Source organism: Prionailurus viverrinus, chromosome E1 (assembly GCF_022837055.1).
Source record: "Prionailurus viverrinus isolate Anna chromosome E1, UM_Priviv_1.0, whole genome shotgun sequence".
Classification (NCBI taxonomy): domain Eukaryota; kingdom Metazoa; phylum Chordata; class Mammalia; order Carnivora; family Felidae; genus Prionailurus; species Prionailurus viverrinus.
In genome coordinates, this window is record NC_062574.1 from 22,814,680 (window position 1) to 22,828,594 (window position 13,915).

General features: G+C 38.1%; 1 protein-coding gene across 3 annotated transcripts in view; it reads left to right on the forward strand.

The window, feature by feature from the left end:
* AP2B1 (adaptor related protein complex 2 subunit beta 1) overlaps positions 1 to 13,915 on the forward strand; it is a 129,059-nt gene that overhangs the window by 18,734 nt on the left and 96,410 nt on the right. For all 3 annotated transcript variants that reach the window (XM_047832225.1, XM_047832227.1, XM_047832226.1), the window contains exon 5: positions 1,036 to 1,281. In XM_047832225.1, the coding sequence (XP_047688181.1) occupies positions 1,036 to 1,281 (246 nt within the window). The remainder of the gene's footprint in view (positions 1 to 1,035; positions 1,282 to 13,915) is intronic.

Sequence of the window (13,915 nt, forward strand, 5' to 3'; positions counted from 1 at the left end):
ATGGTTTTTTGCTGTTTTTTTCCCCTTTGTTGGGAATTTAGTCTGCATTTAAAAAAAGACAGTATTTCTAAAATTAGCTTTTATTAAACTGCTCTGAAAAATAAACTATATGCTTTCTTTCTTATGGAATTTTTGTTCTTTACCTGTGTTTAGCTACATTGTACAAAATCAGAGAACATAACATTCTTTCTGTCTGGTGGTTCATAGGTGGACTACATCATTGGAAAGATAATTTAGTTTACTTGTTTTGTACTTTGGTGTATACAAGGTTTAGAATGTTTAAAGAAAATTTTTAGCATAGTGCAATTTAAGGAGTATTCTATTTGTACTGTATTTGGAAGCATTTGCTAATAAAGGAGAATGTAGGAGTGCCTGGCTGGCTCAGTTGGTAGAATATGCAACTCTTGAACTTGGGTCCATGAGTTCGAGCCCCATGTTGGGTGTAGAGTTCACTTAAAAATAAATAAGTAAATAAATCCCTCATTTGGGGGAAAAAAAAAAAAAAGGAGAATGTATGTTAATTGGGATCTTGGAGGGCTCTCTCTGCTGCTTAACTCCAGGAACTTGGGGCAGGCCCAAACCAGTTTCTCTCTCCTTTGCTTTCTTGGCTGTAGGCCCCAGAAAGTCCCAACCTCTTTTCTCTCTACTTGATATTTGCAGACTGGCTCTGGAGTGGAACACATCTTTTCAATTCCTCATTTTTTTCCTGTTGTTAAGGGAGGTCCACTAATAGCCATGGGGATGGTATTACCAGCTCACTAAGGTGCTGCCCTTCTGGGCATTTCTTCACTGTGTTTATGAAACAATTAAATGATTTTCTAAGCTAAACTCTTAAATAGGCAACTAAGATTTGTACTTAGGAAACAATAGCATGGGATGATTTTTGTTCTGATATAGAATGTAACTGGAAGCTTACATTAAGGAAATATTTTTTTGTGGTTTGTATAAACTAGACTATTTACTTTTAGTTACCATGTACACCTACAGTTGTCAATGATTTTTTTTTTTTTTTTTTTTTTTTTTTTTTTTTTAAAGGACTGTGAAGATCCTAATCCTCTCATTCGGGCCTTGGCAGTCAGGACCATGGGGTGCATCCGGGTGGACAAGATTACAGAATATCTGTGTGAGCCCCTCCGAAAGTGTTTGAAGGATGAAGATCCCTATGTTCGGAAAACAGCAGCAGTCTGTGTGGCAAAACTCCATGATATCAATGCCCAAATGGTAGAGGATCAGGGATTTCTGGATTCTCTGCGGGATCTCATAGCAGATTCAAATCCAATGGTAACAAACTTCTGCTTTTATAAAGAGAATAGTGCTTAAAATGGGTCCCTTTTAAAAAAGAATGTTTAAAACAAATCTTATGTTTGGGACATTGAAACCTAGGTTAGCTGTGGGAAGTATGAATTCTGTGTGTCCCTCAGATTATCTGTCTCACACTGTAGGTGTTTCTGAGGTGAAAACCAACTACTAAAATACTAGGGTCTTAAAGCAAACCTTTGCATCATACCTATCCCTGTATTTGCTCAGCAACCGGTTCTTTCATCATTTTTTTAAGAGGATTTTACCTTAAATTGATAGCAGTTTTTTAAAGATGATTTCTTCAGATGTTTGTGGTCTTTTCTAGCAGTGTGGCAATAGAAACAAAGTTATATTTATTGCTTAGTGATTTTTATGCATTCTTCTACAGGAAAATTCTAGGACAAGATTCTCTTTTGACAACTAACGTTTTAAACATTTGGTAGCTAGGAGTGCCTGGGTGGCTCAGTCGGTTGAGCGTCAGACTCTTGGTTTCAGCTCAGGTCATGATCTCACAGGTTGGTGAGCTCGAGCCCCACATCAGACTCTGTGCTGATGGTGCAGAGCCTGCTTGGGATTCTTTCTCTCCCTCTCTATCTGCCCCTCCCATGCTTATGCTTGTTTGTGCATGCATTCTCTCTCTCTCTCTCTCTCTCTCTCTCTCTCTCTCAATAAAATAAATAAATAAATAAATAAATAAATAAATAAATAAATAAATAAACTTAACCAAAAAAAAAAAAACTTTAAACATTTAGGAGCTGGAAAACAACTTAACACCTTAAAGTTTGGAGTACTTTTATTTCTCATATTAACATTTATAACTTTGTCCATATAATGAAGGGGAGAAAGTCCCAAGTGGTATGTTGACTCTGCTGGTAACTGGAGCTCATTTGAATTCAATGATTGGTCAAAGTATCATTGCTGAGAAGATGAAGGAATATGGCCACCTTTTCTCCCCTTTTTGCCTAATACAATATTTACTTAGAGGTGAATAATTGTGAGTTAATCAAATGAGTAACCTTTGAATACTTTTCTTGTTGTTGAACTTTCTGGAATTTGCCTTGAAATAGACATTGCCTCTCACTTGCAAATTACCCACTCAGATCTCTGCTTTGATATTTCATTTGGTTCATCTTATTCTTTGAATAGCCTTGGCTTCTGTTTATTCTCCTTCAAGTTTAGTATCAAGGTCAAAGGATGAAGCAAGCCCCACTTTTTTTTTAAGGTACTATGGTACTTACTATCATCAGGAATCTTTTTAGCCACCTTCTAGGTACAGAAGTGGGTGGAGATATGGATGTGCTTAAACTATGACTTCTGATAGGATGTCACCATCAGTAAGAAGATTCAGCCTTTCCTTTTTTCCACCTCAAGTAAGATCATGTGACTTCTCCCCCGCTTTTTTTTATTCCATACAGGAAGAAATTTATAGGGGCGTCTGGGTGCCTCAGTTGGTTGAGCGTCCAGCTCTTGATTTTGGCTCAGGTCATGTGATATCACGATTCGTGGGTTTGAGCCCCATGTTAGGCCCTGTGCTGACAGTTCAGAGCCTGCTTGGGATTCTCTCTGCCCCTGTCCTGCATGTGTGCTGTCTCTCTCTCAAATAAGTTTAAAAAAAAAAAAAAGGGAAGAAAGAAATTTACAAGGCATTAGTATCTATGTTATAGACTGTGTAGTTGGTCCTAAGTTGTATTTTAGTGTTGTTTCTGAGTCACTGTTACTCTGAACAGCTGTACTGGAAATTTTCTACCTGAGGACAAATGAGAAGATGAAAAGTATTTGGCTTCCATGCTCCCAATTTCAGGCATCCAGATGAATATGGTATTGTGCACTCATGGAAACTTGTTAAATAGTGGGACTAGGAATGTGGAGTGGAGTGAGGTGAAAATGAATTCTAACTTATTTAGGCAATTCCATTTTGGGGAGAAAAAGGCATTTTTACACTAATGTAAATTCTTCAAAGTAGAACCTACAAAATTAGATGATTAGGGATAGGGAGTAACTGATGGTTTAGTAAAGGTTTGCTTTTTCTTTTTTCTGCTCTTTTCTTTTTTTTGTACCCAAGCACTTAGAACTTAAAACTTTATCCAGATCAGTTGAGAGGGTGGAATGATTCTGGAACAAGCCTAATTTAACTTATTTTAAGTTTTCATTATGGAGGAAGGGCTGGTTTTGGCCAGATCCTACTCTCAAGTAACATGTATGCCATTTATTTATTTATTTATACTTTATATTATGGGAATTTTCAAACATATTCAAAATTAAAGTGACTAAATGAAAATGAGATAAGTGAAATGAATCCATTTACCATCATCAGATTCGGTAATTATCAGCATGTGCTAGGCTTGTTTTACCTGTTTTCCCCCATGCCATACCTACCTATATAAGTAATATAAACAGGCAACACATCAGTGGGTCTCTGTTTGAATTTAATATAACATTATATTAAACTATAATACTCTTAATAAAATTTCCTAATCTGTTTTTACTACAGCTTATCAGGAGGTGATTTCAGGGGATTTTCACAAGTTACCTTTGAGGAAACTTTTAGAGAAAATTTAAGGTCACCTGGTAGATTTTGAGAAACTTTCAGGAGCCACTTTTGTTTACTGTGTCTTTATTGTCGATTTTCCTAGAACAGGTGTCAGCATTAATTATCATTGGACCTATCGCTCTCTAAATAGAAAATCTTTTTGATTCTCGTCACATTTCTCAGTAGCAGAACTGTTCCCTTGATATTGTTCAATGGAGTGCTAGCAAGGCTCACAGGGTGCAAAATTTAAAATGGTACTCACATTCAGGTGCCAGCTCCATACCTGCAGAAGCCTGAAAGTGGAGTGTCTCCTTAAGCTTGTGCCTTCCTTGCCTTACTCTTGTTCTGGTCTTGTTTTACATACTCTTATTCAAATCATTTTTTGAGCTCTTCATGCTTGTTTTAGTGAAGAACTGAAAAGTTTGTGTTAAGATAGCCAACAGACACACATGCCTACCTTTGATCTCGAACCCATACTTTTCATCTCAATCGATGTCCTGCTTTTTGCCAAAAAGTATTACAACCGGCATTTAGACCACTGATTTTCCTTTTTTATCAGCTGGGTCAAATACTGTTGATAGGAAACAGGTGAGTACATGAATGTAAGGTTTAATAGCTCAAACATCTGAGAGATTCCAAAGGATTCTGATGACCATACGTTCTTAGGAAAAGGGAAATTTAAACTTAAATGCATTCTATGCCAGATACATGCTTTTACTTACGATTTATTGCTTCGTTCTCTTATCTTCCCAATGCAGTAGAGGTTATTCCATGTTGAGATCAAGAAGTGTACACTCAGGAAATTATCCCAGAGTCCTACAGCTAGTGCTAATATAGCCAGGATTCTAACCTAGTTCTGAGTCCCAATACCCGTTATTGGTAACTGTCTTCATAGAGGTATGTCTACAATAGAATTTAAATGTGTGTATTCACACGTACACATTTAGAACTGTTTTATTGTTTCAAAATGGTTAAAATTTTGAATATATGAAGGCCTTTAATTATCTGAGACCTGTTTTACTGTGGAAATCCTCTCAAGCTCCTTACTCTGATGCTTGAGTCCTCTTCTGCTCTGGAGGGTATTTTGTTGCATTGTTTCAGAAGTTGTTCCACACGGTGGCAGCACTGCACCAGGAAATACTAGAATCTCTTGCAAAAAAAAAAAAAATAATAATGTTTCCAGGGGGTTCTGCTTTAGTAATTTTCTTATAGCTCACTTCAGAAGGGCATCCTAAAGGTGAAAGCACCTGCAGAAATGACTTTGAAATCGGAGAGTAAAATGTTGATCAAGATCTGAATACTTTTGGGGTTATGTTGATTTGCAAGCTCATTCCTGGGAGTAGGGTACCTTGCTGCAAGTAATAGATTTGTTTTCATTTCTTGTCTTTCTGGGGGGGATCACACGCACTTCCTTTTCCTATAGTTATCCCATTTATAACAGTTAAAGCAGACTTTCAGTGAAATACTATTTGAAAGAGAAAAGACAGACTTTGAAGTAAAAAAATTCTCTTAAATTCTAGCTCAACGTCACTGAGTTTCTTCTTCTGTTGAATGAGGGGCGCCATTGTAGAAAGGTGTTAGGAGTATTTATTGAGCTGTGGTATAAAAAGTGCGTATTCAAGGGGCACCTGGGTGGCTCAGTTGCTTAAGCGTCCAACTTCAGCTCAGGTCATGATCTCACGGTTCATGAGTTTGAGCCCCGCGTCAGGCTCTGTGCAGACAGCTCAGAGCCTGGAGCCTACTTCAGATTCTGTGTCTCCCTCTCTCTTTGCCCCTCCCCTGCTCACGCTCTGTCTCTCTCCCTCTCAAAAATAAATAAACATTAAAAAAAAATTAAATAAAAAAAAAGCACATATTCAAGTGCTTGGCTTATGGGAGCTCATGAGAATGATGGCTGCTACTCCTGTAACTGTGAAATAGACATTAGACAGGGTTAACGTTATTGCTACAATATTAACTTAAAAGGTCCTGGTGCCGTTGATAGCTGTACAAACTCATATAGTACAGTCTTTTCTGAGAGAATTAGAGCCAAACTTATTTTCAGATGCAGATTTTATTCATTATTTTGAAAGCAAACCTGTATTCAGAATGAGCAACCACTTTGGAGCTACAGGAGAATAGCTCCCATGACTTCTTCACAGATGTCAGAATTTTTAAATTTAATTTAATTTAATTTAATTTTATTTTATTTTTATTACATTTTATTACGTTTTATTACGTTTTATTTTATTTTTGAGACGCAGAGAGACAGAGCACAAGTGGGGGAGGGACAGAGAGAGAAGAAGACACAGAATCCGAAGCAGGCTCCAGCCTTGAGCTGTCAGCACAGAGCCCAACATGTGGCTTGAACTCACAAATCGTGAGATCATGACCTGAGCCGAAGTCAGGTGCTCAACCGACTGAGCCACCCAGGCACGCCCACAGATGTCAGAATTTTTAGAATTTCCACCAAATGTATATTTACAAGAAAAAAATGCACTTTTGGGTGATAGTGATTGTTTTGTAGCTTTTTTTCCATACATTAGGATTTTCCCTCCTTTACTATGGTTTTTATTTTTTCCTCCAAGGCATTTGAGATACTCTGACTTCAGTTAGCATGTTCATGCTAGAGTCTGCCACTCCTGAGACTCCCAACAACCCCATCGCATGGTTTCTTTTGTTTGTGAACTCGGCTCTCCTGAGTCCCGTTGGCTTAGGACTTTGCCCCTTTAATGTCTTCTAAACCTTCTCCATTCTGCTTCCATCAGTCACCCTGAGAGCTGCCCTGGGAAGCCCCACTTCCCTGTGCTCTGTCCTCTCTGCCAAAGCACAAATTACTGAATAAGTAGGAAACCTATTTCTGTTTGATGAGTGTTCTGCACGAGCAGTATGTTCTCAGAATAGCCTCAGCTTGGCCCAGAATAGCCTTTAGCAAAGGTTCTGGTTAAAACTGCTAGCATCTTGGGGCACCTGGGTGGCTTGGTCAGTTGAGTGTCTGACTTTCAGTTTTGGCTCAGGTCGTGATCTCACAGTTTGGTGAGTTCGAGCCCCACATCAGGCTCTGTGTTGACAGTGTGGAGCCTGCTTGGGATTCTTTCTCTCCCCTTCTCTGTCCTCTTCCCCTGCTCACAATGTGTCTGTCTCTCTAAATAAATAAATAAACAAACCAGTTAGCTTCTTTTAATTAGAAATTATTCTAGAAAGCTATCTTATAAAGAGGCCTTATAAAAATTTTATAAAGAGGCTTTAACTGGGTTCATTCACATATACCATGCAAGTGAAAGACAAACAGAACCCACATTCCAAGGATCGACATAGGATGAGAAGCCTCCAGTGATCCAGTGCCAGCTCACAGGTCAAAAGGCAGTCACATCTTTTTGGTGACCATCACCAGCATGTAGAAGCAGCATGGTATTATGGCAGTGGATCTCAACTGGGAGCGATTTTGCTCCCCAGGGTACATTTGGCAATATCTAGGGCACTTTTCATTGTCACAGCTAACCGGAGGGATGTTGCTAGTATCGAGTGGGTAGAGTCCAGGGCTACTTCAGACATCCTGCAGTGTACAGGACAGCCCCCTAGAGCAACCAGTTATTCATCCCCAAATGTCAGTAGTGCTAAGTTTGCAAAAATTTGGATTATAGAAGTAATAGAAATAGCATATAACCACGTAGGGCCAGAGTGGCTGCTGTTTTGAGTCCTGGTGTGGCTGCTTAATAAAAATGTTGCCTTTAGCAAGTTATTTAAAATGAGCTTCAGTTTTCTTGTCTTTAAAAAGGTAATAATGCTTGTTTTACCCAATTATTTTGAATATGAAGGAATAATTTAAAAATTTAAATAATGCCAGGGGCACCAGGGTGGCTCATCGGCTCAGGTCTTGATCTCAAGTTTCGTGAGTTCGAGCCCCACATTAGGCTCTCTGCTGTCAGTGCAAAGCCCACTTGGGATCCTCTGTCTCCCTCTCTCTGCCCCTCCCCCACTTGTGCACACTCTCGTACTCTCACTCTCTCATTCTCTCCCAAAAATGAACACTAGGGGCACCTAGGTGGCTCAGTCAGTTAAGCATCAGACTGCAGTTCAGGTCAGGATCTCACAGTTTGGTTCCTGAGTTTGAGCCTTGTGTTGGGCTCTGTGCTGACAGCTCAGAGCCTAGAGCCTGCTTCAGATTCTGTGCCTCCCTCTCTCTCTGCCCCTTGCCTACTCATGCGTGCGTGCGCTCTCTCTCTCTCTCTCTCTCAAAAATAAACATTAAAGTTTTATTTAAAAAAAATCAAAAAATTTTAAATAATGCCTGATATATAGGAAATATTTAATGAAACTGTAGCTATTGAGGAACAGACCTAACATTGCATACTTTCTGATTATTATAATTTCTATTTAGGCCTTAGAAAGTTGTGGTTTGTTGTCAGTCAGTCTGAGATGGTACGTATTGAAAAACTCAAGTCTCTAGATCACTTTGTAAATTTGAGGATTTTTATCAGAATATAAATGATGCCCTTGTGGGCTATGTTGTCTTTCAAATATCAGTCTAGAGCACATAGAAAAACTTCATGACTTCACTTAATTTAGTATTTTCTGTGATTTCTGTTATCCCTAAATGTATATTAATAAGTAGAGTTTTAAAGTACAATTTCATACGTAAGTAAAATGAGAAATACATAATGTTCTTTGTGCTAAAAGTCCATAAAGGAGTTCCGGAGCTGGTAGAATTTTAGGTGCATGTGAGAGTGCCTGTAGGTGGTAGGCACTTAATAAGAGTAATGTGGGAGGTAATATGTTCAGTCTGTCTGGGTTCCCCATGTGAGTAATGTTATATTTGGTACCAAAAGAGGAGCGATTTCTGCAGGAATGGAGTAAGTAGAATCATTAGAGGCTGCTTTGATATAAGGCCGATTGCCCAGCTCTTGAATCTCCCACTGGTTGATCTGAGTGTTGTTCTGTCTCTGCTTATAGAGGAAGTAAATGATTTTTGTTTCCTGTGTAATAAACTCTGGAAATCTTTCTGTGATTCTCACTTCTTTTTAAATCAGTTTTCTATCAGTTGTTACTAACTTATAGGTTATTTTTTTATTCTTTTTACATTTTTTTAAGTTTATTTATTTTGAGGGAGGGAGAGAGAAACCCAAGCAGGCTCCATGAAGAGCCTGATCTCACAACTGTGAGATCATAACCTGAGCCCAAATCACGAGTAGGACCCTTAACCAACTGAGCCATTCAAGTACCCCTGAGTTGTTGTTGTTGTTGTTGTTGTTGTTGTTGTTCTTGTTGTTGTTGTTCTTCTTCTTCCTTTTTTTTTTAAATAAGCTCATTTAGGGGGGATAATTTTAGAATAACAGAATAGTTGCAAAGATAGTACAGAAAGTTCTCATATACTCTTCAGTCACTTTCACTTAATGGTAACACCTTACATAACCATGGCACATTTGTCAAAACTAAGAAATTAGCATTGGTACGTTATTATTAACTAAAGTACAGATTTTATTTGAATTTCACCTGTTTCAACACAAATGTCCTTTTGCTATTCTAGGATTCAATCCAAAATACCAAATTGTATTTAATCACTTCTTTTTATAAAGAGTTGACTCACTCTGTATGAAAGTGTCTCAAAAACAGAAAAGTGCTTTGTAATTATGAAATGGTATCTTTTCCTCTCCCCAGTACTGGATAGCATAGTGGTTAAGACTCAGACTCTTGAGCCAGACAGACTTGGGTTTGTATGCTGGTTCTATCATTTCTTGGCTCCCTGGACTTCTTTCCATCCTCATCTACATAGTAGAGGTGATAAATAAAATTTTTCTCGTAGGGTTGTTGTGAACATTAAGGAGAGAGAGCTTGCAGAGCCCTTAATCCTGAACCTGGCAGAGAGAGCCCTCCATAATATAACTGCCATTTATGGTCCATATTGTATAGTCACTGTGCTGCTGGAGATTAATAAGTTTAAAGGGGTTGATTTTTCAATTGCACATTTATTCTTAAAAGATTTAGTTCTTTTGTATATGTTATTTATTTAAAAGCAGACAGGGGCGCCTGGGTGGCGCAGTAGGTTAAGCGTCCGACTTCAGCCAGGTCACGATCTTGCGGTCCGTGAGTTCGAGCCCCGCGTCGGGCTCTGGGCTGATGGCTCAGAGCCTGGAGCCTGTTTCCGATTCTGTGTCTCCCTCTCTCTCTGCCCTTCCCCCGTTCATGCTCTGTCTCTCTCTGTCCCAAAAATAAATAAACGTTGAAAAAAAAAAATTAAAAAAAAAAAAAAAAATTAAAAGCAGACATTGTTTTTAGGGTAATTCTGGGGGCAGCTTACCCACAAACGAAGCTAGGTCTGTTTACAGTGTTACTTACTACACCATTGCAGAATTACTTTTAAAAGTTAATTTTTCCAGGAAATCCCTTTAAAGCAGTTCATCAACAACTTCTTGAAAAGTGGATCTGTTGTACATAGTAATACTGAAAGATCACAGCTCATTCCTTTCTCAGTGTTCCCTTCAGGATGATCTCAAGGCTTTTAATGTGGCAGGGGGTTACTTTGTTCTCATAGGGAGATAACTGGTATGGTCATACATTTTTGGTTTGTGTTGCAGCTTGCTCTAGTGTAATTTCAGGGTCTGTGGGCCCACTAACCCTGATTGTTAGGAGTGCCTTTTGTCTACTTGTAGATACCTATTTGTGATGTGAGAATATTTGCATTTTGTCAGACCATATCTTAAGCCACTTTAAGTAATGAATTCTATTGAGTCTTATTTGTGAATCTTAATTGTTACCATGTATACAGACTTCCTTGTCATCATAAGCTGTGTTGACTCAACCAGGCAGATGTGTTGACTCAAGTTCATTATTCATGGGAAGATGAAGGGGGAAAAATGGCACATTTTAGGATGTAATACAGTTGGCATATTATCTATTGGCATTGTGGACAGTGTGTTGGGTAAAAGTATGAGCTCTAAGTTTTACTTATGTGGTGCCACATAGTCATTGTGTCCTTAAGGAGATGATCAGGACTGAAACATGCTTGGAAGAAATACATGTTGCCTTGTGCTTTCACATGTCAGTTGAAGCAACTCTATAAAGGAGAAAGCAAGATGATGTATATTTCAGCATAATAGATTTTGGTCAGTTATTATCCTTTCACTTGATTTCAGTCTTTAGGGGCACCAACCAAAAGGGTTGTAAATTGAACAGGAAAACTGAAGTATAAACCTGGATAGAGAGTATGTGACCTTGAAGGTCATTGCTGGAAATGGAAGTCCTCTAAATAGTACTTGAGTTAATAGGGAGAAGTCATGGTACTGGAAAGTGATGTCTTTCTTGGGTTCTGAGGCTATGGAAATGAAAGTGCAGGATGAAAGTCATTCAAAGGGACAGGGACATGTGTGAGAGATTTCTCGTAAAGGAGCTTCTGTCTGTGACACTCCAGTCCCACAGGAGATCTGGATTTCCCTTCTAGATTTCTTTTTTTACAGGATCATTTTTATTTTAACCCTACCTGCAGCTCTAGCTTGTTCCTTTTAAAAAAAAAAAATGAGGTCAAATTTATGTCCTTATAATTGATGCATATCAGATAGGGGTAGCTTATAAATCATATTTTATAGCTGGATAGTAAATCCTGCCTCTTTAAGTGCTGTCAGGATATGATTATCTCTGAAATATATGAAGTAGAAGAATACATTTTTCTCCTTGTATAAATCTCCTTGTATAAAGGCATGTCACCTTTGCCTGGACATAATGCTTTGATTATATTATCCTCCCCCACCTCTGATGTTTCTTTCCATTTCTCCCAGCTGAAGTTCACAGCTCCTGGAAATTCTGCAAATGCTGAACGCAGAGTGATTATTACTCAGAAACTGGAAGCAGACACAAACCTTGAGTTCATATTCGAGCACTATCCCTTGCTAGCTGTGTCAACTAAACAAGTCACTAACTTCTCTAAATTGATTTATAAATTCATTTTTAAAGCCTGTTTCCTTATCTGTAATAGGTGGATTTTGATAGCTACTACCTCAGAGTTGCTGTGAGGATTAATGACACATAGTAAGTGCTCAAAACATTTCAGTAGTTACTGTCTTTTTTTCTCTGCGCAGCCTTCTCTATTAGGTATGGTATAAAGTAAGTTAAAACACAATTTGCTTACCTTAAAAAAAGCTCCGCTGGCTCCAAGAGTCCATAAGGAACTGTCACACTGAAGAGAAGTCTGTAGTTAAGGCAGAGAAAGATGTGTCTAGTATGGAGTGTGATTTTATATGTATCTATATGTTTTGTATATAAATGTGTATATGGATGTTTGTGTTTAATATCTGTATCTATAAAGTATACACATTACATTAGGGGGTGGGGTAGGGAGAAGTGTTTAGTTGCAGTCATCCCAAGAAACACCATAATTGGGAGGCAAGATGAATAAAAAAATTTTTTTACACTATGTATGTGTTCCTTTGTAACCTATATGCCAACTTTTTATAAATCCACTAATGTACTGAGAAAACTCATTTAAGGAACCCTATTTATAATTATATTTTTAAAGCAAAGCTTCTTTAGAAATTCCCTTCTAGGTTGTCTCGCTGGTTCAGTTGGCAGAGCATGCAACTCTTGATCTCATGGTTGTGAGTTCAAGCCCCATGTTGGGTGTAGAGATTACTTAAAAATAAAATCTTAAAAAAATACAAAGGAAAAAAAAAGAAACTCCTTTCTTTTTTGGGAACTGTAGTTTTTTTTAAGATTATAGTTAAAAGGCTGTTCTCTTCCTGGCAGTGTTTCTTAAGAGAAGTGCCAGTTTTCCAGGGGAGAAATATTATGCATGTTAGTCTTAGTTCAAATTCAAAGTGATAGTTCAAGTGAAAGAGACCTAACCTTTGGGTTTTTTTTGTTTTGTTTTGTTTTTTTTAATGTTTATTTATTTTTGAGACAGAGCATGAACGGGGGAGGGTCAGAGAGAGAGGGAGACACAGAATCTGAAACAGGCTCCAGGCTCTGAGCAGTCAGCACAGAGCCCGACACGGGGCTCGAACTCACAGACTGCAAGATCATGACCTGAGCCGAAGTCGGACGCTTAACCGACTGAGCCACCCAGGTGCCCCCTAACCTTTGTTTTAATACATGGGTATATTAAGGCAGTTACTCCAAGGGTTAGATTTTTTTTCTTTATTATGTTGAATTACTGTTTGGAGAAGTCTTTCTGGAAAGAGGAAGTAGATCTTAAATTCTAATCTGTTATTTTTAAAGTTTATTTTTACAAATAGACAATATATGTGCTGTGTAAATAGTACAAAATTCCAAACAAGCAGAGTATAAACATCAACAAGTGAATTGTCCTGTTACTGTAACCACCCAGCTGCTGTGCTGAAGTCAGTCTTTTTTCTCTGTCTACTTTAGAGTTGGTGTGACTAGCTTAAGTTTCCTTTAGAGTGGGAGAAATGTGGCTTAACGACCAGAAGACTACTACTCAGTCCCTACAGGCCCACCGTAGTATGTTTCTGAAATCATAACAGCCTGTGAAGATTAGGAGTTGAGAGTGGAAAGACAGAACAGAGGAACTTGGAGAAGTTTTAGAGGAACTGTGGAATTTTGTTACTGGGGATGCATTTTTCTCTAGTTGGCCATTGGCTCAGTGACTGTTCGGCAGTAATCTCTTTTCTCAATGCAGGCCTTTCTAAATGTAATCCTATAATCTGGTCTCTCTGGATCTTTTAATGAGATTTACTTTTCCCTATTTCCTTTTTTGTTTTAATGTGATAATGAGTGGAAATTGCCTTATTTTGCCACCAGAACATATACTTCATTAGCCGCATTATACACTTGGTTTAATTTCCAATTGCCTATGATAATGACAGGGGAATTCTAATTGTTCGTTCTGTTCAGCATCCTTCTGTTCTCTTTCCTCCATTGCTTTTTTTGATTCCCTAAATTCTGACCTTTTCTTTTTCTACATTTCCTATTAACAGACTTTATATTTAACATGTAATTTTTCTAACTTCAAAAGGATTTAATAGCAAAAATGGTGAATTGTGGTAGGACATCTTATCTTGGACAGCTGGTAACCAAGATTGGGCATGTGTTGTCAGTAACAATTTGAAAACAGGCATTTGGTCTTCTGATACGACATTTTGATCCTTTATAATATAA